Source organism: Microtus ochrogaster, chromosome 8, assembly GCF_000317375.1.
Source record: "Microtus ochrogaster isolate Prairie Vole_2 chromosome 8, MicOch1.0, whole genome shotgun sequence".
NCBI lineage: Eukaryota > Metazoa > Chordata > Mammalia > Rodentia > Cricetidae > Microtus > Microtus ochrogaster.
This window is the reverse complement of record NC_022015.1, coordinates 15622983-15637251: the sequence shown is the minus strand read 5'-3', so window position 1 is coordinate 15637251 and position 14269 is coordinate 15622983. Positions and strand designations below refer to the sequence as shown.

Genomic DNA, 14269 nt, shown 5'->3' with positions numbered 1-14269 from the left:
AACTGTCTCTCTTTCCTCCCATTTTATATTCCCTCTAGAGCTGGGATTAAAGGCATTTGACTCCCCACTACTGGGATTAAAGGTGTGAGCCACTACCACCTGAATTTGTTTCTACACTGATCTTGTGTAGCCTGGGGTGGCCTTGAACTCACAGAGATCCATCTCATTTGTCTCCCAAATCCTGGGATTAAAGGTGTATGTCACCATTATCTGACCTCTAGTGGCTTTAGTTTTGGTTTTCAGGCAAAATTTATTTATGAAAATAATATACCACTACATCTTATACTATAGACATGCTGTCTGCCAACTAACATAGACATTCTAGTGTGATGGGGATTGAACCCAGAACCTCTACGTGCTAAGCAGTCCTGGACTACTGAGTAAGAACCTTTTCTCCTGATTGGGCATTACAATAGCTGAACTCTGCAAGGAGCAAGGCCTTGAACCAGGGCTTTTGGTGAGGCTCAAAATGGCAAGAATGGGATACAGGGTCTCTTAAGCACAAGGACATTTTCCTCCTGGAACACATGGCTCAGTCTTGGTACATGGGAGACACCAAATCCAGCAAAGGCTCTCTTCAACAATTACTGATAGAACGGTCAGTTTGTGTGAGTCAACATTTTAGGAACTTTAGAAAAATAAACTCATGCAAACATGGCATTAAAGGACATAGCATTAAAGGACATAGCATTACCTGTGTGTTCAAGGTAAATTATTAAGTCAAACTATACCTAGGGTTGGAAATGATACAGGAACCCAGCTTGGTTTAGCAGCAAGGCTTAAGCTGGTTTTGGATATGTCATTAAAAGGGTGGGAGACCTGGAGGGAGGGGAAGAAAGGAAGGACAGAAGAGAAAGGAAAACTAAAACAGACAAGATTCTTGCCTTTCAGGAGATGATGTGCGTCCACAGGGATATAAATAGAACCACGAAACATGTGTTATTAATACACGAGTTAGAAGTACAGGACTCAAGATGACCCAAGACAGCAGGGGCATTATGAGTACCTCCTGAGTCAGCAGCCAGGCTAGTACAATCATGATGATGATTAATCTCATTCAGGTCTGAGGCTCAATTGGAAAAAGAAAAAAAAAAAAACCAACAAGGAAGTGCTTTGTACAAAGGTGAACGTTGAGAAAACGTCTCTGTTCTTACTTCACAGACATTTTCTAGGCAACTATTGGGTTCCTTTCCTTAGTGACTGCCAACACCCACTTATCTGCTGTCACTTGGTGACAGCTCACATATCTGAAGCAAGTGGACACAAATATCTCCTCTGGAGGTGTCAGGGTTTAGCTGCCACCACCACAGTCTCCTAGAAATGCTGTTCACTATGAAGAAGGGAAAGGAGAAGCAGAGAGGAAAGGAGAGACAGGAAAGGAGGGGGGAAGGAGAGAGGAACAGAAGGAAGGAACAAAGGAGGGAAGGCAGAAGGAGGTGAGATGGAGGAGTGGTGTTGGAAGGAAAGATAAACATTTGCTGGAGAGAGTAAGGAAGTTCTGAGCTGCTGCAGCTTGGGTCCAAGGACTTGGTCTACCCAGACCCAAGTCAATGCCTTACCTACAAACACCACCGCCTTCTTCCCTATGGGAGGCCCGAAAAGGCCTTTCCGCCGGCGATCCAGCTTAGCCATGATGATATCTTGGGTCTGGTTGGCTGAAGTTCTGGCAGAGAAATTGATGAAGTTGGGCAAGAAGATATTTTTGGGAAGGTGGAGAAGGAAGTTGTTGGTGATGGCTGATTTTCCAGTGCCGGTAGGACCCACGAACAGTATCGGAATCTCATGGTCCAGGTAGGTTTTTAAGAAGAAGGATTGCCGGGCAGTCTCCATGGTGGGGATGATGAGGTCTGATACCTGTTTTTACAAAGATGCGAGAAAATCTTGGTCCTGGACCAGGAAGACTAGGCCTTGGGATTCAAGGGATCTGGCTTTGAACTGTAGCTCCATTTTTTTAAACTATCTTTATGACCTGGAGCAACCATTTAACCTTCCAAGGGCCTTCAGTTTCAATTTTGAAATGGGGATAAATGACATTCAATACACAGTTGTCAGATATCGAATGAGACCAAACACATAAAGGTGAGTGCTATGGTCCCTGTGGAAGCAGAGATATAGAAGTTTTCAGTTTGTCTAAGAGACATATGACCTAAGTAGAAAGGCAGGGACTTGAATTCCAGCTTGTATGATTCCAAAGTCTACATTCTTAATACTAAACTGGCATAAAAACCATTAACCATAAGGATCAGGGTCTAGCTTCTATCTCAGAGACTTCCTTTCAAACAAGCAAGATCCCCTGTCTCAAGCAAGATCCACCTTCCACGTGCCACCATGGCTCAAAGGTTTAGGTGTGTTATGGTCTAGGCCTGGAATGTCATCAAATGCTCAAGTGCTGAAGGTCTGATTTCCAATGCTGAAATGTTCAGAGGTGAGGGTTTTGTGAAGTAATTGGATCCTGAGGTTCTGACCCCATCAGTAGATTAATCCCTTGATGGGTTCATGACTCATTGCTTTATTGGAAGCTGGTAGACACTTAAGAAATAAGAACCATTGAAGAGGGTAGAGGGGTCTTTGGAGCACATTTTTTTCAGGACTTTATCCTATCCCTGTCCTCTTTTGCTCTCTCTGCTCCTAGGTGTCATGAAGTGAGTAGGCTTTCTCTGTCAAGCCCTCCTGCAGTAATAGTATACCTTAGCACCAGCCGGGTGATGATGGGGCCCAGAGAGTACAATATAAACCCAGCAGCCACAGTTGGCATTTCCCCTCTAAGTTGACTCTCTTAACATCCTACCACAGCGACACAAAGCTAATGCAATATAAGCCCTGGACTTTTTTTATTCCTGACCCACCTTCCCCAACCTTGAGGTCTGTGTCTCAAAACCCGCGCTCACTGAATCACTCAAGTTTTCAAGATGGAAATTGAACATATTCTTCTTGGCTCCGAGGATCCTAAATGGGTTTGGAGACCTCAATCATGGCTTCTGGAATCTCTATCACTTTGGGTAGAATATCTTACCTACATTTGAATTCTCTGAGTCCAAAGTCTGTTATCAATCATCTTGGTCACAGCTGATTCTTAGGTGGGGCAGGCAAAGGCTGGGCAGATGTGTATTCTACTTAGCGGTCTCATCTGCCTAGTTTGAAAAGGAGGGATGAACTTGATCTGCTGTGTTGTGTGGCTCTGGGAAGTACCATTCACACTGCAGTTTGTATATGTTGTTTCCCCAAACCAAACTTGACCTTGATTTGGGTGCCACCAAATCTATGCAACTTGGAAGCCTTTGCAAACAAAAGCTTGCTTCTTTTGAGAAACAATTTGGCTAGGTGAAAGGAAGCGGATGGATGTGTTCATAGAGGAGAGAAGAGAAGGATCAAGTGTAGTAAGAGGATGCATTCAAGGATGTCATGCTTGAAGCATCCTGAAGTCTTCCCTGGAACCCTTTAAGACATGGTAAAAACAGGCTGCAAGCAGGCCAGGATTCTCCATGAAGTCACCCATCCCTTTAGCAATGCTGAATGCCGAACCAGGTTCAAGATGCCCATTTTGTAGTTGAGACCAGGAACTTGAAGCCAGCTGGCTTTCATCCAGTGTTATTTTCAGCTACTTGAATGCTTGTTTGACAAGGGGAAAATACCCACTGGAGCTGAAAATACTTTCTACACTGGGCTCCTGTCCATATGAACTTAGTACAATTTCAAATCCACAAAATTCAGACAACAGAGCTGTATAAGGACAATTCGAGCTGAGGATCTCAGTGCTGGGGTTTCTTTCAGCACTGGCCCCTAGAGTGTGTGCCCTGAGAGCAGCAGAGTCTCCCTGCCTAAGGCATCTCTAAGAGCATCTGTGGTCCTGCCTGGTTTATCGATAGCCTCGCATTTCCATCTGTTGCCATCTGTGACCCTGCTCTGAAGAGCTGCACAGTTACTTCAGAAAGATCAATAACATCTACTAGGTTGTACTAATAGAGGCACAGGAGTGCTCACTTTGTGTATTCTCTGTAGGACTGGATATATGTGAGTTAGCCACTACCCAGAAAATTCATTGATTAGAACCTGTTTTTCTGAGTTCTGCTGGAGGAAATCTTTTTCTGAGGATATAAAATAGATTTTTAAGGCTTAGATGACCAAGAGGTAATTATGATCCATAAGGATAATGACAATACTCAGAATAGTGACAAACACCTTTCTAACTCCTACTATGTGCCACATGGGTGTGTATACTATCTTCAATCTTGGTGATCATCTTTTATTGTTTTTCCTTCCATTATATGGTTGGGTAAACTGAGGCAAGGAGCTTGAAGCCCACATAAGGAATCTAGGTCTCTCTGCTATTAACCTCTATGCTTTTGAAGGTTTGATCTTTGCACAGCTCTTCCTGGAAATGCTCACAGGTAGTTATTGATGTGGGAAGTCCTTCTGTAAATGTGTTGCTTTTATCAGTTAATAAAGAAGCTGCTTTTGGCCAGTGGCTTAACAGAATTTAGCCAGGCTCGACGAGATATACAGGGAGAGAGTAGGCAGAGTCAGTGAGAAGCCATGTACCTGCCAGAACAGACACATGTACCTGCCAGAGCAGACAGATGCCAGAACTTTGCCTGGTAAGCCACAGCCATGTGGCGATACACAGATTAATAGAAATGAGTTAATTTAAGATATAAGTTAGGTAGAAATAAGCTTAAGCTATTGGCCAAACGGTATTGCAATAATACAGTTTCTGTGTGATTATTTCGGGGATGGATGGGCAACCGGGAAACAAATAAGCGGCCTCCTGCCAACAGTTCTTCCCCCTGGAAGGGTTCTTGGGAAATTCCGGAAGCCATGGCATTTCTTTTACCTTTGCATTTGCAGGGATAGTCTCTTCTTCTTTGGTGATATATTCTGTCCATGCATTCCAGTGTCCACCACCTTGTTTGAGGAAGTAAAAATCATAGATGCTTCCTGCACCCAAGGAAACAGAACATGCCATTAGTAGACCAAGGTTAACTTTCGTATTTGAAGAGTTTGATTGCTCTAGCTATAGGCATCTAAAACACATAACTATCAGGCCGGGACAATCGCGGTGACTCTTAACCTGTCACTGGTAACTACAAACTGGAGTGAAAAATTGAAAAGACCAGTGTCTTTATTATCCATTTAAAATGATAAATGAAGATTATGTAAAATTTTCTTATTTTCATTCTTTGAGACAGGGATCTACTCTGTAGTAATGTTCAATTGCATTGGGCTTGGACTCACTATGTAGCCAAACCTAGCTTATAACTTATTTTTAAGAGTACATGCAGTTGTTTAATTATCTGTGGGAAAGGCATGCCATAGCGTGTGTGTGGAGGTTGGAGGACAATTTATGGAAGTCAGTTTTCTCTTTCTACCATGTAGGTCCCAGGGGTCAAACTCAGGTGGTCACCCTTGGCAGCCATCTGGCAGCTCCCTAGCTTTAAACTTGTGATGCTCTTACCTCAGCCTCCCTAGTGCTAGCCTTACATGCTCAGTTAAATTATTCCTCTCTCCCCCCGCCTCCCTGTATGTGTAGTGTATGTACTTGTTAGTACGAACATGCACATGTGTGTAAGCAGATATGTACGCATATATGTACTCATGACTGTGGGAGTCAGAACTGATGTCACAATAGCTCTCTGCCTTTATTATTTTGAGACAGAGTCGCTCACTGAACCTGAAGCTCGTTGACTCTGAGAGACTGATTGCCCAAGGAATTTTAGGGCTCTTCCTGTCTTTGTGCCCCTCAGCACTGGTGTTACAGGCACATACCTGTATGCTGGCATTTTATGTAGATTCTGGGGAACCGAACTCAGGCCCTCATGCTTGGGTGGCAGGCACCTAATTGACTGAACCATCTCTACAGTCCCTCAAGCCAAATTGTTCTTATTAATAAAAACAACACTTTTTAAATAACAAAAGTAATAAACCACTCTAAATCTCTACTTGTATGGCAATTTCCTCCCAGGTAAAACCTCCATCTCGGAGGGAAGGTTTAGAGACAGGATGTTCTAAGGGGAGGTGAAACATTCCATCCTGCAGGAAAGCTCCTTCAACTGGGTAAACAAACAACTCAAAGGCCCTGAAACCAGCCAGATACTCTAGTTCCCTTCCCAAGCATATATGAGCGGTGAGAACTGCGGACAGAGACTCAGACCAACAGCTTCCTGGAAAGGACACTCTCCAGTCTGTTCACTGTCTGCAGTGGCACAGTGTGCTCCAGGTCTCCTGCTTTTGTGGACTCGCACTCAGGCTGGGGTGGGCTTTAGTGATGCAGCTGTCTATGACACAGTTCTGCTCCCATAAGTATCCCCTCACCCCAATTCCTGAAAGGTAACTCAATGAAACTCATTGCTTCACCAATTTGGACTTTGGTGCTATCCTTACTGTGGTCCATCACTGGCTGCCCATAGGAAACAAGTCGATGTCTGTTCCTATCTCACCATGAGTAGTGCCACATAAAAATGTCACATGGAGAAATAACCTTTTGATGATAGTTCCTGCAGCCCATCCTCCTGGGGTACTAATGTATTAGTGATGCAATGATACACTGCCAAGAAACTATTTTACAAGAATGGGATCACATGACATGTGCAGTTTTTAAACAAGGATATTAGATTTAGCTATCTGTATTGGGAAAGCCTGTAATCCCAATGTTCAGAAAGCTAAGGCAGGAGGGGTACCATTTTGAGGCCAGTCTGGGATACATGGTAAGATCTTGTCTCCCACAAAAGATGTTTAACTTTTCTTAGTTGGAGCAGAAGACTGTGAAGCAGAGGAGGCTCCTGAGCTTCAGAGACTCATTATTCACTGTAAGAATACTGCTTCCACAAAGGTGCGTGTGTGCGTGCGTGCATGTGTGTGTGCGTGTGTGTATGCGTGCATGTGTGTTTGACTGGTCCTTCAGGGGTCCAGCTGAGAATGCAGGCCCCATACCTGGACAGTCCTTTCCAATGTTCAGTACACACTCACTTCAAACCTGAGTCTGCATTCCCCTGCACCTCCAACTCTGACCAGGCTTCCCCTTGCTGAACACTGCACCGTCTGCTTCAATGTTCTTACCCACCGTCTAGCACATGGGTGGCATTTGTCTTGGGCTCCCCAAGAGTGGTTCTCACAGGGTCTTGTGCCACCAAGCCACCGACTCAGCAGGGGTCTCTCAACAAGCTGAGCAGACAGATCTTTCCTAACGTCTCTTCTTCCTCTGCTGCTCTTACAGGACATCTATTTCTCTTTCTCCTCTCTGACTTTTTTTTCACTTTAAGAATGTCTGTTACTGAGAACTTAGCACCAGCTTTCTGAGGTTGTCTTGAGCTGCGGCTCTGGTAACTCGTGCTCGCTGGCAGGGAGGGGCTCCTCAGACCATGCTAACTCCTCCACGCTTGACTTCATTTTTCCCCCCTTGTTCTATTTTGGTCAAGTTTCCTATTTTGCTTTGCTGTCGAAGTAAAGACTCTCAGCCCTTGTCCGCCTCCTCTGCTAGCTGCCATCCATGTACCCTGAGAAGTCCAAGATTGGGCTGCCGCGTCCACTGCTGTCTCCAGACGTCCAAGTCACTCCTTGAGTCTTCTAAAAACTTTTTTAAAAGATTTGTTTATTATGTACACAGTGTTCTGCCTGCATGCATCCCTGCAGGCCAGAAGAGGGCACCAGATCTCATTACTAGTGGTTGTGAGCCACCATGTGGTTGCTGGGAATTGAACTCACGCCCTTTGGAAGAGCAGCCAGTACTCCTAACCTTTGAGCCATCTCTCCAGTCTGAGTCAGAAGTCACTCTGGTATGACATTTTTATTTTTCTATTTTTGGGTTTATTTTTTTTTTTGAGACAGAGTTTCTCTGTGTAACCCAGACTACATAGTAAGAACCTATCTCAAACATAAGACAGAACAAACAAAAACAAAAGCAAGGGTTGAAGTTTTAGCTCAGGAGTAGAGCACAGGTCTAATATCCCTCAAAACCTGAGTTTGATCCTCCTCACTGACAAAAAATAAAAGTAGAGTTTAAAAATAGACATATAGCATTGTGGGCACCATGTAAAAGGATGTAACAACAGTCAGAGCCGTAGGAAAAAAGTACATTTTGAGAACTAAAATGCCTGTAACAGGGTGGTGTGAACTAAGGGCATTTTCTCACCAGTCTTCTTTGAGAGATTTAGTTTTATAAGAAAGTAAGAAGAGACTAAAAGCATGTGCCAGTAATATTTTTCTTCTTCTTTTGTGATGTTGGACTAGTCTGTGGCCTGATTCAGGAACATTTAGGCCAAAGAGCAGAGATTTAACTAAAAATGGGCTACCAGCTATGTAATTTGTCCAGCGCTACCATTTTGCACATCTGTGAAGCAGATCTGAGTCTAAGCCAGGTCTAGAAAATCACTGCGGAGATGGACGGAGTCATCTGTATCTGTCAAGCATCTGAAGGAGCCCTGGGCACACAGGAAGGCATCTGCCGATGCTGTTCCAGGCCTCTGCTTTTCATTAGAATCACTTTTGTTTCCTTTGCCTTATGACTGTTATTCCTCCCCAGGCATGAGAGCAAGAAGGAGAACAGAGCAGAAATCGAAGAGAATAAATGCTGTTACCTCTGAGCATCTCAGCGCCTCTGCTTCCTTCCCCACCTGAAGAATAAAGCAAACTTTTCCACTGATAAGTGACCTTTCAAAGGTCACACAATGGTAGCTGACAGAGGGAAATGGGACATTATCTGGACAGAAAAACCCTGGCTGATAGATAAGGATCTCTCAATGATGCCAACCCAACCTTGACAGATCCTTCCAAAGGTCTGCTTGCTGTCCTTAAAGAATATTCCTTTGCTCTTACTGGCAATATCCATTTACCCTCATGGTTCTTAGGTTGATGTAGGAGACCCCTCTGTATGCTATGAATGTTTTATTGCCATTGGTTAATAAAGAAACTGCTTTTGGCCAATGGCTAAACAGAATATAGCCAGGCTGGAAGAGAGATATATAGAGAGAGTAGGTGGGGTCAGGGAGAAGCCATATAGCCGCCACAGGAGACAGATGTGTCTGCTGGAGCCTGCTGAAACTTTGCTTGGAGGCCATGACCTTGTGGTGATGCAGAGATTAATGGAGATGGATTAGTTTAGGATATAAGAGCTAGCTAGCAATATGCTTTTAAGCTATTGGCCAAACAGTATTGCAATTAATATAGTTTCTGTGTGTGATTATTTCTGGTCTGGGTGACTGGGAAATGAACAAGCAGCCTCTGTCAACACTAGGTCATGAAAATCCAAGAAAACAGCACCCCATGACTTCAGAGTTTACACATAGAAATTTTGCCTCGATGCTTGTGAAAAGGCTGCAAAGGATTTGAAGGGTCTTCAGGGGATTATAAGAAAGTGAGACCAAATCCAGAGGCTATATGTTACACAATTGCATGTACATGAACTACTAAATCCTCAGCTGCCCGTGAGTGAGGAGAACAGAGAAGAACTGAAAACGTTCACAAAGGATCTTGCAGGGGTGATAAAGCCGGGTTGTGGTGATGGCTGCATTGGGTCAGTTTCCTAAGTCACTGATTCGTATAATTAACTGGAGGAATCACAACATGAAAACTATGACTTAATAGAGTTTATAACATAAAAAGTGCACCCAGCCCTTAAAGGCATACCCCTTTGGTGTTAAGTGGGGTCTGGTTAGGAGTGTCTTGATTTGCTACTATTTAGGTAGGCAAAAGACAATAAAAGAACCGTGTCCCTGCGAGGAGATACTGAAAGGATTCTGGTAGACTCTCTTCTAAGTAGAAAGCAGGTGAACTGGATGAAAAAAAGATGCACCAGATTGAATAACATCTCCCAAAGGCCTATGTGTTAAACCCTATTGGAAGTGGGTAGAGCCTTTCGGAGTCAGGATCCAGTAGAAGGAAGCAAGGCCTTTGGAAACACGTTCCCACAGATGCCAGCTCTTCCTACTCCTCCTCCTGGTTTCCTGGTCACCAAGAGGTGAGCGGCTTTCTGTGCCCTGTGCTGTCTCATCTCAGGCCACACACCAAATGACTCCGGGCTGAGGTAGCCAAAGCTGTGAGCCTTCTTCTAAGTTGAGCATTTCAGGCATCTGTAATGTCTGTAATGGGAAACCAGCTAGCACAGAGAGGAATCAAGTGAGCTCAGGAAGAAAGGAAAGGAAGCTGGGTCTCTTTCCCATGACTGCTCAAAAATGTACTGAAAATTAGGCGGCTGTTCTCCTGCTTGTCAGCTACTGTTCCGTGAGGACGGAGGAACCATCCCCTTCTTCCCCCTTCACTCCACCATTCCCATAGTTGAGAGGACAAGAGGATCATGGGGCACAGTGAGAAAGGGGGATGCGGAGGGTCATAGCAAATGGCACTGTAGATTCAGAGAGGTGGCCTCCAAAGGACGGAGCCACAGAATCCTTACGCACAGACCAAACAAACAGAAAAGGCTGCTTCTAACAGATGGTATTAGTTGATCATATGTTGTCACTGGATCCCGGCCAATCGACTGTCCTTTAATCTAGAGCATACAGTCCCTTGGATTCATTTTAAAGATATCCTATGAATATTATTTATTCGGACCATAATTAAAATCAACGATAAGTTTGAAAACTATTAGGAAGAGAGTAGTTATTTATCATGGGGACAAAAGTAAAGTTAATTTTCTAAACATTTGTTCACAGTGGTTACTTGAGGTGGGTCATTTTAGTTTTGCCAACAGCTTTTTATTGTTTACTTCTTTTATGTATATGTGTGTATGGTATGTATGAATATGTGTGTTCACATGTGTGTGTGTCTATATAGGTACCTGTGTGCCTGTGGCCCAAAGTTGCTGTTGGAAATTATGATAGATTCCTTCTTATTGGTTTCGAAGAAAGCTCTCTCAATCAAGCCCAGATATTTTCAATATGACTAGTCTAACTAACCAGCTTGCTCTGGGGATCTGCTGTTTCCACCTTCTGAGGCTGGAACTCTAGATGACCTGCCCCATATACTGGGAATTTTATGTAGGTTCTGGGGATCCAATCTTCATTTGCTTGTGTGGCAAATACTTGAGGCACTGAATCACATCCCCAGCCCACTAAAGCCCTTTCTGAATCAAAGCTACTGGGTGGCTTACAACCACGGAGTATGTGAAGAGGCCAGTTGACAATGTGTTCTGGCAATTCTGGTTTCTTGGGTGTTACACAGTTGATAGGACAAAGAAAGAGGAGATGAGGCCATCAGAGTGCTCATGACATTCTAGAAGAAGTTACCTGGGAAAAGAGTGGAAACTCTTTATGTCACTGGCCCTCTTGATGCAAAGAGGAAGGGAAGATGTCGTTGCAGAGTGGACCAAGAGTGCAGTCAAAGGCAACTCCTGACCCACGTCTGCAGACACAGAGAATACCCAGACTCGCCTTGAGGGCAGAGGAAAGCAGAAAATAATATATGGAAATGCAGTGTAAATGAAGAGTGGAGGCCAACCTGAGGGCTGTATTCCTGAAATGTGTTCAGGATGTGACCTAGCGTCAGGAAATGGCTTAGCATCCTTAGCAAGCTGCAAAAGGTATCAGTTAGAAAAACAAAAACAGAACAGGAACAGAAAATCAGAAGGAGAAAATAAGCTGAGAAGAGATGGAAAGGTGCGGTCACAAGTGAGGTGTCCAGTCTACCAGGAACCATGACAAGGGTGACAGGGATGCTCAGCAACTGATAACACTTGGTTCACACTATTATATGATACCTATATGAAACTATAACAATTATGCTATGTATTATACTATATAGCATCACTATACTATAAAGTATCTTAAGTATTTAATATGCAATTACTCCTTTAATTCTTCCAGGAACACCACAGACATGCTCTATTATTGTTGTACATGTTTTAGACTGTGGAAACAGAGAGAGGCTAAGGAATTTGCTTCAAGTACGCCAACTAGTAAGTGTGGGAGCCAGAATCCCATCCTCGGCTGTTTCATTCTGGGCTCTGCTTTTAATCGTTATGTTAAAAAATGGCAGGAAACAAACTATGCAAAGGTTTGATTAATATTATTAAAGGTGGACAGGAGGCTAATTGAAGTTGTGGGTGACTGATATTAAAATGAAAACCCACCACAAAAGGACAAAACAAAAACCAAGCAAATGTGATATAATAGATACAGAAGCCAGAAAATACAGCTTCCCTCGCTGACTAAACAGAAGTATCCAATTCCAGGCAGAATGAATAAAAAGAGACCTATGTCTAGACATAGTCTGTCAAAGCAAAAAACAAAACACAACCTACAATAGAACATTAAATAAAGAACACATGAACAACAAGCTACCACTATATATAAAATTCAGCCTCACTTCTAGCTAAAGAGAGAAGAAATTTTAATTACATTCTGTTTGCACATTTCAAATATGAATAGAATGACAAAACACACAAGGAAAAGTGGATAGTGCTAAGAAGAAATGGGTACTTCCATATTATAATTGGAACCATTTGAGAGCCTCTATCAGTCACTAACAGCGAGAAAACGAGTCAGAGGTAGTTAAAATGAACACGGCCATCGTCAACCAACTGAATGTACATGATACTTATGCATCACTTTATCTGAGAACAGCAAACGATGCATTCTTTTCAAACTTGCACGGAATGTTCACCAAGACAGGCCACATTCTTGGCTATAAAACATTTAACACTTTTAAAATAATAGAAAGTATACACTATATACTCCTGGAATTAGAATTAGAATAGAAACCAGTAAGAGAAAGATAGCTAGAAAATCTTGAAGTCCTTCAAGATTAGATGAAACTGACCCACAGATCAAAAAAGTTCCAAGGGCTAAGGAGATGGCTCAGGGCTCAGAGGTTAAAACTCTGCTGCTGCCAAGCCAGCAATGATGGAGATCAGAGTTCGCATCCCATGTAATGCCAGGTTGGGCTTGGTGGCTTACCTGTAATCTCAGCACTCAGAAGGTGGAGGTAGGATTCCCACAGCAAGCTGGCTAGACACACTAGCTATACTTACGAGCTCTGTGTTCAAGTGAGAGACTCTGCCCCCATAGATAAGGTGGAGACTAACCAAAGATAACCAACATCAACTGTGCATCTTTATACACACATATGCACAGGTATCCACAGACATGTGCACATGCATACACACAGACACATACTGTATACACATGAGGAAAACAGTATCAAGAGAAATTAAAAAATATTATGACCTAAACACAAATTAAAATAGGTTTCAATACCTATGGGATGTGGTGGAAGCAATCCACGAGATTTTTAGCAAAGAGAGAAATATCTAAAAATCATCAATGGAAATACATTTTAGAAAACTAGAAAAATAAGGGCAAACTTAATCCAAGATAAATAATGAAATTATAGCAGAAAAAATTAAATTGGCAGCAGAAAATTACTTGAGAAAAATCCACAAAACCGAAAGCAGTTAATTGCTGCGGGACAATGGTCTGTACCCTGTCACTTGTATTTTAAATAAACGCTGATTGGCCAGTAGTCAGGCAGGATATATAGGCAGGGCAATGAGAATTCTGAGAAGAGGGAAGTTTCAGTCTGCTGTTTTCATCCAGACACAGAGGAAACAAAATGTGACTGCCTTGTCTCTACTTGAACTGCAGGACTGGGTGGGACAGAGGCCTCAGTCAACAGTTAATCTTTTTTTTTTCTTTTTAAATTGACTTTTATTGAGCTCTACATTTTTTTCTGCTCCCCTCCCTACCTCTTTCCCCCTTCAACCATCCCTCAAGGTCCCCATGCTCCCAATTTACTCAGGAGATCTTGTCTTTTTTCTACTTTCTACTTCCTATGTAGATTATATCTATATAAGTCTCTCTTAGTATCCGCACTGTTGTCTAAATTCTCTGGGATTGCGGTTTGTAAGCTGGCTTTCTTTGCTTTATGTTTAAAAACCACCTATGAGTGAGTACATGTGGTAATTGTCTTTCTGTGTCTGGGTTACCTCACTCAAAATGATGTTTTCTAGCTCCATCCATTTTCCTGCAAAATTCAAGCTGCCGTTATTTTTTTCTCCATTGTGTAAATGTACCACATTTTTCTTTTCCATTCTTTGCTTGAGGGACATTTAGGTTGTTTGCAGGTTCTGGCTATGACAAACAATGCTGCTATGAACATAGTTGAGCACATGTCCTTGTGTCACGATTGAGCATCCTTTGGATATATAGCCAAAAATGGTATTACTGGGTCTTAAGGAAGGTTGTTTCCTAGTTTTCTGAGAAATCACCACACTGATATCCAAAGGGACTGTACCAGCTTGTATTCCCATCAGCAATGCAGAAATGTTTCCTTTACCCCACAG

The 14269-nt window shown here is 42.9% G+C and overlaps 1 protein-coding gene across 1 annotated transcript in view; it reads right to left on the bottom strand.

Moving 5' to 3' along the window:
• Positions 1-14269, bottom strand: part of Dnah3 (dynein axonemal heavy chain 3) — a 162490-nt gene that overhangs the window by 51558 nt on the left and 96663 nt on the right. Inside the window, exons 41-42 of the mRNA XM_026781152.1 lie at positions 4832-4935; positions 1560-1854 (exon numbers count right to left, since the gene is read on the bottom strand). Of these exons, the coding sequence (XP_026636953.1) occupies positions 1560-1854; positions 4832-4935 (399 nt within the window). The remainder of the gene's footprint in view (positions 1-1559; positions 1855-4831; positions 4936-14269) is intronic.